Below are 14,396 nucleotides of genomic sequence, written 5' to 3'. Positions count from 1 at the left end.
AAAAACACAATTATATATATATATAAAAACTTAAAATGTTAACTTGGAGCCTGAAAAACCATAGTTTGAATCTCTTTACTAATTACCCTCCACCTCAATAGTATCAGTTGCATTTTGCCTAATGTAATGGGAAGGGTAAGAGATAAGCTGATTGGTGAGAGGTGGTTCCAGTTTGGGCAGCCAGTGGCTACTAGTTATTTGACCTTGAGTAAGTCAGTCACCTCAGTATAGTTGGAAGTTAATTTTTTCTTATGTAAAATTAGAAATTAAGGTTTTTTTTTTCAAACTATATGCAAGTTTTTTTAATCAATAAAGGTTAACAGTTGACATTCAAGAAAATTGGAGATATTCTATTTTCTGCTACTTCTTAAGAGATTCCTATTTTCACTTAATACACTAATGTCAGTTCAAAATGCTAAATGAAATCTTCCAAACAAATGATTTTTGGCAGCTGTATGGAAGGCTGCCGTTGCCATCTAGTGTTTCTGTCTGAGAGGTCTCCTGTAGGAGGTGAGATGAGAGAGCCTTGGCAACTGGGAAGACACATGCACAGTGAAGGTGGGGAGAGGTAGGGCACAGTAACCTACACAGGACTCTCCTGGGTGAACACCAGCCTCCTGATGTAGCCCCGTCCCAGTAGGAGGTAAAGACATAATGAGTGGAATGGAGGGAAGAATTGAAGTTTCCCGTAGCCTCTTAAAGTGGCAATAACAGACCCAAGAGTTTCCTATATCAGTGTCCCCCTTACCTCATTCTTTCTTATATTGGAGGGTGTACATTCTTTGGGCATGCTTGCCTCCCCACATTTTCATGATTTTAATTTTGTGAGTCCAGGACCAAATGAAGAAATTGATCTACTTCTGTTTTGACATAGAACCCAGAAATTAATTCTCTTTTCAAGAATACCTGAGCCCCATGTTTGGGAACTTTCTGTGTTGCCTCCCCGGTGAGTTTTGTGTTTGTATGTGTGTGTGTTGTGGGGGGTGGGGGGGGGGCCCGCTGGGCCAATCTCTAGATGACAACACCAATTCCTGAGGTCTTAGCTCTGTAAACAAGCTGATGTCAGTTTTCCTCATGCTCCTAGATGATTCCAAATCCCTAAGGTGACATGGCATTAAAGTTGTCCTCCTATCCACTTAGTATGAACCAATAAAATGACATCGTCTATATTCTCAAAGCTCTTAGAACTACGTGTGCTTTCCTTTATCCCTGGGGGTGGTCTGCCATCTCCTTAACCCTAGACTACCTGTATATATGGACGTGATAAAACATGTTGACCTGAAATGTGGCACTATGCCATACCACTCACTTAGCTTGTCATTCCTGCCCAAAGTTCATTTCTCTTTCAAGCTCTGCTACTTAAAGGCTTATTAACACTTAAATGGGACAGACATTATTTTTGTGCTCAATCTCCTTTCAGGGTTTTCATTGGAATTTCCTCTGGAAGATCTGGAAACTAAAAGGGACCAGAATTAGCTGCCTTATCCATGAGAAAACTCCTGGTTGATCTCTGGAATTGAAGTAAGGAGGGTTGACAGAATCATAGGTCTTCTACTTTCTGGGAAGAACAAGGGTGAGATTTTAATGCAAGCTTTGTCGTAGCAATGAGATTTATATCTGTATCTTCAGTCTTCTGTATGCAGATATAGAGTTATCTTTGTAATAGTTTTGATTAGAGTTTATATCTGTTAGAACACCAGAGTAACGGGTTTCTCAATGCCAACTTATAATTTGGAACTCAATTTTGGAAAAGAGACATTGTATCCAACTCAGAAACAATCAAATGCACCAAATCCTAACAAAGTGAATCTAAAGTAGATTAGGAGTGATTATGTGATTACTCATTATCCATTTGTCCATTGCTAGCTGAGCCAATCCTAGAGCCTCTTCTGAGCCTACATGCACACACAATAAACCAATCTTTTTAGTCTCTTGATAAAATGATAGCTGATTTGAACAGAAAACCATGTGATTCTGTTTAAATCAAGCATTGCAAATCTCTGGCGATTTTTAGAGTGGTCACAAGCTTCTCTCTGAAAACGGCTCATGATGATGGATTTTAGTGTTAGGATTGTAATGTGTAGGTTAATGGGAGTGCAGTAATCAGTGATTGACTTTAAACAACTACAGCATTAAGTGGCTGAGAAATAGATAGGAACAGGGAGGAAGGAAACTTGAGTTAATGCGTAGGGCTGGCACTATAAACCTTGCTCTGATATGAAGCTGTAGTGCAAGCATTGGCTATTCTTTCTTCTTCTCTGTTATTGAGGTTGATAATCTCTAACATGGAGATTCTAATGCCTGTCCTGTCCACCTTTCAGGGCTGCTGTGATGATGGTTTGAAACTAGAGTGTGAAAGCTCTGTAAAAGTCTAATATATAGTAATATGAAAGGGTTGTGATTGTTTATGATGTGCTCTATACCTAAGCCAGGCAAAAATAGCTCTACTGCTTGGCATTGTTAAATCCTGTTCAGTAAGCACAGAGAACCATTTGGTGGATTCTCCTCTACATGAGTTGGTACAGTTTTGGGCATAACCTTCAACCAGAGAATCAACCTAATTCAGACCTTGGGGCCTAAGTTTTCAAAATTAGTAAACATTTATAGTATTATGTGTCAACTAAACTAGTAAAGGTATTTGGGCATTTCTAAGAGCTGCATTCCTTGCAATTTCATGGTTCTGAACTAAAGAGCTAAGAAACGTGAGAAGACAGGGTGCATTAATTTATAGTTGAATACGTGTTAGGTGAAACAGAGAAGAGCCTCTGCATATTTGTCATAAGGGTTAGCAGTGGGACATTTTGGATTCAAAGAATAAAGCATTGTGAAAAAAGTAGTTTTGAACAGATGACTACAAGGTAAACTTGCAATTTTGGCTAAGGAGTCAGAGCCAAAGTGATAAACTTTGCTATGATCACCCAAAGTTATCACAACTTTATCACCCAAAGTGATAAAGTTGCGAGCAATTTGTGTAGCTTGTCATTGCCACTCTTGGGGTCTTCTGAACCTGGGAGAAAACTTATGATGGGTCTGAGGATACAGAAGTACAAGTTGTTTTTAATAACCAATACCTGTAAAGTGTGTGTCTGTGAAAGTCTCCTTTGTGAGTACTCAGGAAGCCTCTGAAAGTCTTCCATTCTTTGATACTTTACTGGCTACTTCTGATAGACCCTGCACCCTTTTACCCTTTCATAGGGCTTTGCAGAGGGTCTGGTGCCTGGACCAATGGATGGGAACTACCGAATTCCCAATTGCAGCTCCAACAGGATACAGCTCATAGCATGTCAGTTGTCAGGATGGACAGGTGGTGACAGCGGCTGCATAGACACATGTCCTTCAATGTATTTCTGTGCCCTCATTCCCACAGCTTTCTTCTTGTGTGTTGCCCAGATCCTGTTTGCTATTATCACAGCGGATACAAGCCTGGGTGGACATTGGCTGTATAAGGCAGAGTTCCCATCAAAGCTCTCGGCTTAGACTGGAAATCATCAATAGCTGAAAGGGCTCAGGGTATAAACTCAGTGTCACCAGTTACATAGACATGTGAGGTCTGAGTGGGGACTTAGAGAAGATCTAAACTCTTTCCCATGTTGCACAAGAAAAGTCAAGTTAGAGAGAGATGAACTGAATAGCAGGCCATACATTTGCAGACCTGTGTTTTACAGAGGCAGAATTAAACTTATCATCTCAGTCCTTTCTTGTAGGGTCAAAAATCACTGTGTTTCTTCTTAATAAAATTACATGCCATTAAGGAGTTGCCTGGTATGTACATTCATGGCTTCCCTAAGCATCATCCATACATGTGGTCCTTCATGACTTTGCATATACTACCTCCTCTTTGTGAAACATATTTAGCTCAATCTGCCACATGTCAAATTCTTATTATTTGGAACAACCAAAAAAAACTCTTAGACTCAGTAGTCTCCCTTAATGCAAACTGTTCACACAGGCCCCCCCTGGTCACTTGGGAGTGATCTGCATAATACTCAGCCTTTTAACAAATATTCTTTGAGAGAACTTTCTCTTTCTCCCTTCTTTGTCATTATTCATACACATTATTCACCAAGGAGGGAAGCTCCAGAGTCAATTCATCCCATCTTCCTGGGGCATCAGGCATACGACTTTGCACGTAACAGGTTTCAATAAGTGTATTCTAAAAAAGCAAAGAAAGGGCAAATGGCCCTCTTAACTTCACAGACCTGTAAATGGAAATTGGAGAGTGCCAGATGATCTGCATGTGCCCCCTTATCTAATTCTTTCATTGTTTCTCTGTAATAGCTGGTGGATTATGGGAAACGACAATGCCAGTGACCTACAGGCATTCATCCTGGTGGGCTTTTCTGATTGGCCTGGACTGGAGAAAATTCTCTTTGCTGTTATCTTGATCTTCTACATCCTGACCCTGGTGGGCAACACTGCCATCATCCTCTTGCTGGTCGTGGATGTCAGGCTCCACACACCCATGTACTTCTTTCTTGGGAACCTGTCTTTCTTAGACCTCTGCTTTACAACAAGCATTGCCCCTCAGCTGCTGTGGAACATGTGGGGTCCAGAGAAGACCATCACCTACCACGGCTGTGTGGCCCAACTGTATATCTACATGGTGCTGGGCTCCACCGAGTGCATCCTCCTAGTTGTCATGTCCTATGACCGCTATGTGGCCGTCTGCCGGCCCCTGTACTACACGGCAGTCATGCACCCACGTCTCTGCCTGCAGCTGGTGACCGTGGCCTGGTGCTGTGGCTTCCTAAACTCCTTCATCATGTGTCCTCAGACGATGCAGCTCTCAAGGTGTGGACGTCGCAGGGTGGACCACTTCCTGTGTGAGATGCCTGCTCTCATTGCCATGTCCTGTGAGGAAACCGTGCTGATGGAAGCGCTCACCTTTGCCCTGGGGATGGCTCTCCTCCTGGTGCCCCTCTCCCTCATCCTCATCTCCTATGGTGTGATTGCGGCCGCGGTGCTGAGGATGAAGTCAGCAGCAGGGCGAAAGAAAGCCTTCCACACCTGCTCTTCTCACCTCACAGTGGTCTCTCTCTTCTACGGAACCATCATCTACGTGTACCTGAAGCCAGCCAACAGCTACTCCCAAGATCAGGGGAAGTTCCTGACTCTCTTCTACACCATTGTCACTCCCAGCATCAACCCCCTCATCTACACTCTGAGGAACAAAGATGTGAAGGGGGCCATGAAGAAACTTCTGGGGTGGGAGAAAGAGACTGGCAAGCCTCAGTGAGGGGAACACTCTAGTAATGTAGACAGTTTACTGGAGTTATTCTCTTAGACGTGTCTGTGGCCATGTGGAGAACTAATATTCAAGCAGTAGAGTGAACGTGGGTGGGAAGATGCTTTCGAGTTTGACCCCGTCCTCTGCCCTATGGATGTGAAGTGGTTTCCTTCTGTTTGAAGGTGCCTGCTTCAGGATATCTCTGCTGTATCTTGCACTTTCCTTATCTTTTTGATTTATCCACAACCGCTGAGAACTTATAGAACTAATTCAATCACACAAAGGCACTGGGCAGTCTGCAGATTACGTCATGGATGTCAAATAAAAATTGAGACAACATGAGTGGCCTTTTCTTCAAGCCCTTTTATTTGCTTCTGTGGCAGTTTTTCAAAGAGAGAGGGGTCAACATCAGTCAAGTTATAGTGCCCTGTCCTGGATACAGGTTGGTTCTGTATGAGTAGGGAATATCCTTTGAGTTGCTTTTTGAAAAAGACGAATTCGCTCAGAGTTATTTGCATCTTCTCCTTGACCTTTTCTCATAGCCAAAGTACCTACAAAAGAGCTGACTTTAGTCAGGAACGCAAGCCTTTGCGAAGAACAGAGCAAATGATACACATCCAGATAGAATGAATGACTTTGTTCTCCTTAACAGGTTACTTTAAACAGCTGTAAATATTCTACTTCAAAGACAGCTGTCCTATACTCAAATTAATCACTGACCCCCAACCTCCACAAATAACTCTGATGACCAATCTTGTAAAATCAGTGCATGTTGGAATGGGGCGTTACTGAAAGCAGTTTTTCCAAAACTTGATCGTGCATCAGAACGCTTAAGGCACAAATTTCCGAGAACTCTCCAAATTTCCTGAATCAACAATGCCAGGTGTGGGTCTAGGCATCTCTGTTTTTAAAAAGCTCTCTAGGTGTTACCGATGATAGATTTTGAAATCATTGTTTTAGAGATAATAAAAATCCAGCTCCTCACATTACCCAGGACTCTTCCTGTAGCATTCTGAATCCATGGCTGCCTTAACTGGGTATGAATGATTCCGTGCACCAGGCATGGGAAAGACAGTATCATCCATATCTGGATTTGGAACTGATTTATCTTCTCACCAGCTAACTTTCGAAGCCTAGCCTTTTTCATGTGTATTATGGAGGTCATACTCCTCACCTTAGAGGGTTGTAGTAGAGATTAAGTAAGACAAGGTGTGTTAAATATGAGGTGGGTGGTCTCTCAGTAATACTTTTTTTTCCCCATGTACTACAGGCATTGGGCAATCTTCTTTTGTAGGTCTTATGCAAATGTTATTTAGATCTTGTTTTTAGTAAAATTCTGCTTCAGTATTTTTCCATTTATTATCTGCAAGATGCAAAATGTTCTTCTCTTCCATGTGTAGACAACACCCTTTGCTTGCTTCTTTCACATTAGGTACATATGATCCCTCATAAACTCTCAGAGGACTTTGCTTCCTACTTTTGCACCCTAATATAAATGTGGGTTGGGGGATGAGGTGGCGATTCAGGGTAAGTGTGCAGATTTCACATTATTTGTAGATAATACCAGTTCAGGCTTTTTGAATTATAGGGCAGAGTGTGTCCATAGACTATCACAGAGGTTAAATCTATGAGATAACAAAAATACCCAGACAGAAATGGAAAAAAAATTCGAAGTTGTTTAAACAGGTGTTTTGGAACTATTGCATAAAATATTTCAAAACCCGTTGCTCCTGTCATCTTCCTGAATAAAGATGATCATAGGACATGCGAAAAGTAGATATTCTTTACCCTATTTGCAAATAATGTGACTAAAACATAGGGAGGCTAAGGGAGTTGCTTAAATTACAAGGCAAGTGAATACCTAAGATGGCATTCATTATTTGTCAAACATTTCCCATGGAGTTTTTCATTCCATTAATTACTGCTTACACATTTAGGTCCTATGTGGTTAAATTTGGACTATTGGACTATTTAGTAGCCAAATGCTATTTTTTATTGATAAAAAAATTTAAGTTTTTCTTTTAAAATCTTTTCTTTTAAAATCATCCAAGGGCATCATCCTAGAGATAAAAGATTAAAAAGATTTTGTCTGTTAATCCAAATACCAGTCCTTTTCTTTACTCCAATTCTCCTGGTTGAGTTTCTGTGGCATAAAAACTGCCAGGAAAGCACTCCCATATATCTAATGAGTGTATTTTCAGCTTATGTGGAGGAGGGTACTGACCACAGCTGTGAATATCATTTCCCACGTGGTTTTTTTCTTTATATTAATGCTATTTCTGTGATAAATTTTTCAACGGATCAAGTTAAGGAGTATTTATTAAATGCATATAATACCCTGGAAATTCCAAGGAAATCAAAGAAATTGACATGGCTATAGGGGCCTGTCCACTGACAGCTCCTAGGGTACACTACCACTCAGATCCCTGTCATTTGTCCTAGCACTGACACTGCAACAGTGGACGTTTTCATTCAATAACACCTTTATCTTGGATACAGTTAGTGACGAGTTGGAGTTTCAGGGTATGGGGAGAGGAATCAATCAACCCATCTACAAATTGACCATTGACTTACACGCTTTAGTTTTGTCAACTTTAATAATCAGATTCAGAAAATACGATTAAATATATAGTTTATTTGAGGGCAAAACTTGAGAACTAGCCACCTGAATAACACAGACTCCAAAGAAATCTAGTCAGTACTCCAAAGTGGAAAAGTTAAAGTTCACTGATTTAGGCAGAAGCAGAGGAGTTTAGCAGAGTTACAGTATTTTTCATATAAGGTCAATAAATACATTATGGTGATTTGATTATGTTCAGTTGGCTACATGCCAAGGAAAATTGTTTAACATGAACATTCCACAAGAAAGGGTAATGGTCTTGAGGAGTCTTATCTCTGGTACAATTTAGTCTTTCCTAATCATTTACAGGAAAAAGCAGAAGTTGCAGCTGTATGCTACGACTCAGGCCACATAGTCACATTCCTCTTAAGGCTCAAAATAATTTAAAGTTCCAACAGCTTAAGTTTGAATTGCTTATTTCACAGTTTGATAAAATTTGTTAATCTGATTTCCCTATAGGGGCTTAGGAAACTGACTCAAAGGTACTCCCCCCAAATTCTCATCAACTGGAAAGAAAATAGAATAAACTACTACTATAATAAAATTGGACAAAGTCATGATATAATACAGAGTAAGGTAGAGATGGAATAGTAAGAAAATATTTGACCAGATAATTGAATTAGAACATAAAATTGTGAAATTCTGATGCTCTTTAAAAAGTATTTGGGAAATACAGAAAGACAATAATGATACATTAAAAAAGTATTTCTGTCTGAAAAAAAGTTTGTGTATGGAAGGCAGGTAGAGTAAGATTGATTGTAAATGATGTTGAATCTGGCCGGGCGTGGTGGCTCATGCCTGTAATCCCAGCACTTTTGGAGGCTGATCACTTGGGGTCAGAAGTTTGAGACCATGCTGACCAACATGGTGAAACCCCATTTCTATTAAAAATACAAAAATCAGCCAGTCGTGGTGGTGGGCACCTGTAATCCCAGCTACTTGGGAGGCTGAGGCAGGGAGAATCCCCTGAATCAGGTAGGCAAAGGCTTTCTTCCTTCCTGGCTTCCTTCCTGGCTGGCTTGCTTCCTTCCTTCCTTCCTTCCTTCCTTCCTTCCTTCCTTCCTTCCTTCCTTCCTCCCTCCCTCCCTCGCTTCCTCCCTCCCTCCCTCTCTCCCTCCCTCCCTCTCTCTCTCCCTCCCTTCCTTTTTTCTTCTGTCAGCAAGTATACTATGCTGGGACAATGGAGATATGTATATTAAAGACTTAAAGAAAAAATGCAATCTGATGCTGACAATGTGGTGTGGAATGAATGAGGTGGGTACTTGACTTGATCATTGAAGTTTGGGTGTTTCTATAGGACATGAAGTCTGTTTTGAGTCTTAAAGAGTGAATAAGTTAGAAAGGAAAAGAATGAGAAGGAAATGCTATGTGTAAAAAATAAAAAGACTGTGCTAGTCAAAGAGGAGATGAAAGGTATTTTGAGTTCAGTAGTTTGACATGTTTGTTTGTAGGGTCCTTATGGGGAACTGCCAAGGGTAAATAATGGAGGCACAGGCAAGAACAAGGGTGTTGAGCACACTCTTCTAACCTAATACCAAGTTGAGGAACTTGGATTTTATTTTCCCTAACATGGAGAGAAAATGAATGCATTTAGGAAAGAGTGGCATAAGTAGGGTGTATTTTAGGCAGATCATTTGCCGCAATGTAAAGTATATCTCTGAAAAGGGAAGAAGAAAAGCACTTTAATAACTCAAGAGAGAAGTTGTAACAATTTAATTAAGAAAACCAGAGTGTGAGTGAAGAATAGGAATTGGATTTTGGAGATGTTAGGGAATAGAATTTTCAGAATTTAGGATTTGACTGGAAGTGAGAAATGAGTAAGAGAATAAACACGACTTAATCCCTGGTATGTGATTAGCTTTTCTGGATGTAGAAAGAGCATATTGGGTGGTGGCTGAAGACTTTAATTTTACATGAGTTGATAATTAACACAGTTTTCTCCCAAATTAGAAGGAAGCATCTCAAGAATCATTATTTTAAGACTAAGGGTCCAAATCCTGTGAAAATAATGATCTCAGATTCATCAAGTCCTCTGAGCCATCCTGGCACAGAAGGACTTATTAAGCTTTTGCTAACACACTCCAAGCTATGGAACTAAGCCATTAAAAACTGTGGTGTTCTTATGTCTGTTTTGGTCCTCTGAGGTGAAGGTTTCTTGGGGATTGTCTCTGTTGTCCCTACGGGAATGAGCTCTGAGGTCTGGGTGGATGATGACAACCCCAGTGAGGGATGTGGCTAACAAGTCAATGTGTCTGGAATCTCATTGCCCTGGGCAAAGGCAGAGATAGTTTGATCCTGATCTGCCTGACTTAATTCTGTCTCTGAGCAGTACATCTATAATGGATCAAACCATATAATTCCTTAAAAGTCCAACAGATGGTGAGTTAAGTCAGTAAATGGTCCAGTTCAAACTGACTTTATTTTTATTACCCAGGTTATTCGACTGAGCCGATCCATTCTTTTACTTTTGTCATTGCAGATATAATTACACTAACAATCAAAGCACTGTTTCTTCTATCCCATCCAGTGAGAATATAGGTGTTTATCTTTCTGTGCCTGATGTATTTCACTTAATATAATGCCCTCTGGATTTATCTGTGTTGCCGCAAATGACAGGATTTCGAATCTGTATCAGTGAGGAATTTTGTTTGTAATTTCACTTTTGTTCTATGCATTATTATTTTTCAGATAGAGTTTCACTCTTGTTGCCCAGGCTGGAGTGCAATGGCGCAATCTCGGCTCACTGCAACCTTCGCATTCTGGGTTCAAGTGCTTCTCCAGTCTCAGCCTCCCGAGTAGCTGGTAGGTGACTGACAAATGCTCCAAAGTAGCCAAAACTTAAAATTAAGTTAAAGTTTACCTTCAAGATTCGACCTGAATAAGTTGCTCTGTATTGCTGGTAACAAAAAATAACCTTTAATGGTATAAAAGCAAACCTCAGAGAATGTTTTTTTTCCCCAGTTGACATCTAAATGGGAAGCTGTAAAATATTTGTATGGCCTTATGCACTTTTTACTTTAGAATTTCAACTTTTTCTAGTTAAATTTTTTCTAAACAGATTCTTGCGTATTTGAAAGACAAATGACTTTTTAATTTAAATGCTTAAGCAGTTTTTAAGAAGTTAAAGCTGTTGTGCTTATTCTTTTAATAGTTTATTTAATATAACTACATTTTAAGAGTTTGATTTAATGTTAAGTTCCTCTGAACTTTGGTTAAGCAGAAAGCATTACATGAGATTCTTGACATATGCTTTCAAGGAATCTCTTAAAAAAATGTTAAAGGTAGAAGTATTGAAATTTTAATTAAGTATCTGCATAATTTGAAAAATTATGTCTTGCAGCTTTTTAAATGCCGAAGTATGATACATATTTTCCCTTAGTAATATGACGATAATAACTGTAGTTACCATGGGCTAACTATATGCTACATGACATGCTAAATTCTGTATGTATATTTATCTTCTAATCTTTAGAATTGCCTAATAAGTTTGGCAGTTTTATTGTCTTCATTTTTATAATCATTATTCTTGATTCATTATATAGTCATTTTTCTGTGCTTGATTCTTTATGTATGTTTATGTTTGTTCATGCAGTTTTATTTCTAATAATGTAATAAACATTTAGAAATTAGAAAACTGAGATTTAAAAGTGGAATAAATTGTCCATGGGACACCCAGCTATAACACGCTCAGAGCCAGGATTAAAACTGGCATCTGTCTGATTCTAAAACCTGCGATGGTAACTACCGTGACTGCAGAAATCTTCCTTGATCATTCTACGTCAATTGACTTACCTGTCTCTTTCTCCTCTCAGTCTTCTTTATTTTTTTTCTTATACTCATTACCATTTGATGTGTGTGTAGTTTTTTTTATAGAGATGGCGTCTTGCTTTGATAATCATACATGTATATTTTTAATATACTATCTGTCTCTCTTGCTTTTTTGTTCACTGTTCTCCTAAAACAAGTCCAGGCATTTGTATGTGGTTTGTAGGTATTGGTTGATACTTAAATGAATGAATGTAATTAGTGTATTCTGTACACCTTCAGTGCATATATTATTAAAGATGTGATAGATTTCGTGTTTTCCTTTCTTTACATTGTTATTCCTATATTGCAGCAGTCCCCAATCTTTAGCACCAGGGACTGGTTTCGTGGAAGACAACTTTTCCATGGACTGGGCAGGGGGACGGTTTCAGGATGATTCAAGTACATTACATTTATTGCATACTTTATTTTATTATTATTGCATTGTAATATATAATGAAATATAAAACTCACCATAATGTAGAATCAGCGGGAGCCCTGAGCTTGTTTTCCTGCAACTAGACAGTTCCATCAGAGAGTGATGGGAGACAGTGACACCCGAAATGTGGTGCTTATGTCCAGTCTGCTCCGTAATCTTGGCTGCTGTCACTGCAAAAAACCCTGCTTCACAAAGACAGGATGTTGGAAATGCAAGCAGGTGTTTCAGTGATACTATTGACAAGGAAATGTCAGTCCTCCTGTGGAGAACAGCAAAGGCTTTGCTGTCCTTAAATTTTATATAACATTTTGTATTATTGGTCCTTCTCTGTTATTTTTTCTGATATCTCTCCTCTCTTCTTCCTCCTCTTAAATGGTACATCTAATCCTGTTCTCTTATTCTAAATTTTAAAATGATTTTTCAATGCCTGCAGGTCTTTACTGAATACCTCTATAATCATTTAACTCCAATTCTATTTCAATAGCTAGGCTGCCCATCTGGTATTTCCATTGGTTATTATACTTATCACAAACTTGATAAATCTGAAATTCTGTGCAATAGATAATTTTCTTGTGGTAGTTAAAAAATATGTTCAATAATTATTTGAAACTCTTCAAAAAGTATGAGGTATCTTCAAAAAGTTCATGGGAAATGCATATTATGAAGAAACCATGCATAGATTTCAGAAATATTTTACACCTAAATAAACTTGTACTAACTTGTTATAAAATGTCTGAACAGGATCTAATTTGAGGAATTATAATAAGAAAACTAAGACACCAATTTGAAAAGAGGTCCTATTAGAGCAACATGAATTCTGCCAAAATTAATGCAAGAATAAACATCAAATTTATGGCAATTTTGGGTGAAACAGTAAAATCACTGGTTCTTTATGACAAGTTTATGAGGACAATGCCCTCCAACATTCGCAAGTTTACAAATGAATAACTCATTTGAAGAAGGGATGATAAGATATTGAAGATAAAGCCTGCAGTGGCAGACAATTCACATTAGTTCACCAGAAAAAAAAAAAATCTTGTTCATGTCCTGCTTTAGGAATAACAATAGCATAAACAACAGCCAACACCATAGCCATCTCAATTGGTTAAATTTACACAATTTTGAAAAATTTTCCACTCAATAGTTTCAAAAACTCTTGTTCCCAGATCAACTGCAGCAAGAGCAGAGCTTTCAACTGATATTTTGCATAAGTGGAATCAAGATCCTGAAGCATTTCTTCAAATAATTTTAAGAGGAGGTCAAACACAGCTGTTCCAGTGAAATCCTCAAGACTTTCTACAGGGCCCAAAACAAAAGAACCCCAATAACACATGCTATTATGAGAGTATTTTGAGAAAGTTAGCCAAAGTTTTAGAAGAAAAACTTCCAGGAAATTTCACCAGAGAATTCTTCCCCACCATAACAATATTCCTCCTCATTCCTCTCATCAAAAAAAGACAAATTTGCCAGAGTTTCAATAGAAAATTATTAGGCATCCACCTTATAACCCTGATTTTGCTCCCACTAATTTCCTTTTTCTTTTCTGATTTAAAAAAAACTTGAAAGGACACCCATTTTTCTTCAGTTAATAACATAAAAAAGACTGTCTCGACATGGTTAAATTCCCAGGACCTTAGTTTTTTGTAGGGATAGACTAAAGACCAGTATTATTGCTTATAAATGTGTCTTGAACTTGATGAAGCTTGTGTTGAGAAATAAAGTTTCCGTATTTTACTTTTGTGTTTTACTTTCATTTTTTCACAAACTTATTGAAGTCCTTTCATAGACCCTAATTCTCTTCTTCTTGAAGGTATGTCCAGCTTCAGCATCCTTTCTTGTGAATAGAATGTGACAGAAGTGACCATGTGTGACTTCTGAGTCTAGGTCATCAAAGATTTTGCCACTTATGCTTTCCTTTTTTCTAAGCCACTCACGCTGGAAGAAACCAACAACTATTTGGTGAGAATAATCAAGCAGCCAAGCAGCCCTACAAAAACATCCATGTGGAGAGAACCTGAAGCCTTCAATGACAAACACCACCAACTCGCAGGCCGTGAGTGTGAGCAAACTTGAAAGTGGATCTTCTACTTTCGGTCAAGCCTTTGGATGACAGCCCCAGTTGAAATCTGACTGTAACCACATGAGATATCCAGAGGCACAACCACCATGATAAATTTAATTGTTCTTGAATTACTCGTTTACAGAAACTCAATTAGGTAATAAATACTGTGAGTTTATGCCACAAAATTTTGGGGTTATATGTTATGAAACAATAGATAGCAATTTCACTCTTTCAACATCAATTT

At 38.8% G+C, this 14,396-nt stretch overlaps 1 protein-coding gene and 1 long non-coding RNA gene across 6 annotated transcripts in view; one reads left to right on the top strand and one right to left on the bottom strand.

Annotated features, from left to right (window-relative positions):
• The window catches only part of LOC139357181 (uncharacterized), a 57,641-nt gene that overhangs the window by 23,815 nt on the left and 19,430 nt on the right, over positions 1-14,396 (bottom strand). For all 5 annotated transcript variants that reach the window (XR_011609965.1, XR_011609962.1, XR_011609960.1 and 2 more), the window contains one exon: positions 12,126-12,272. This is a non-coding gene — a long non-coding RNA (uncharacterized lncRNA). The remainder of the gene's footprint in view (positions 1-12,125; positions 12,273-14,396) is intronic.
• LOC105474733 (putative olfactory receptor 2W5) lies at positions 4,289-5,250 on the top strand. The gene is given in 2 exon segments (XM_011729560.3): positions 4,289-4,877; positions 4,880-5,250. Coding segments are annotated over 2 exon segments (960 nt in total).

This window comes from Macaca nemestrina, chromosome 1 (assembly GCF_043159975.1).
Source record: "Macaca nemestrina isolate mMacNem1 chromosome 1, mMacNem.hap1, whole genome shotgun sequence".
Lineage (NCBI taxonomy): Eukaryota > Metazoa > Chordata > Mammalia > Primates > Cercopithecidae > Macaca > Macaca nemestrina.
The sequence above is the reverse complement of the archived record's forward strand: the minus strand, read 5'-3'. Positions and strand labels throughout refer to the sequence as shown.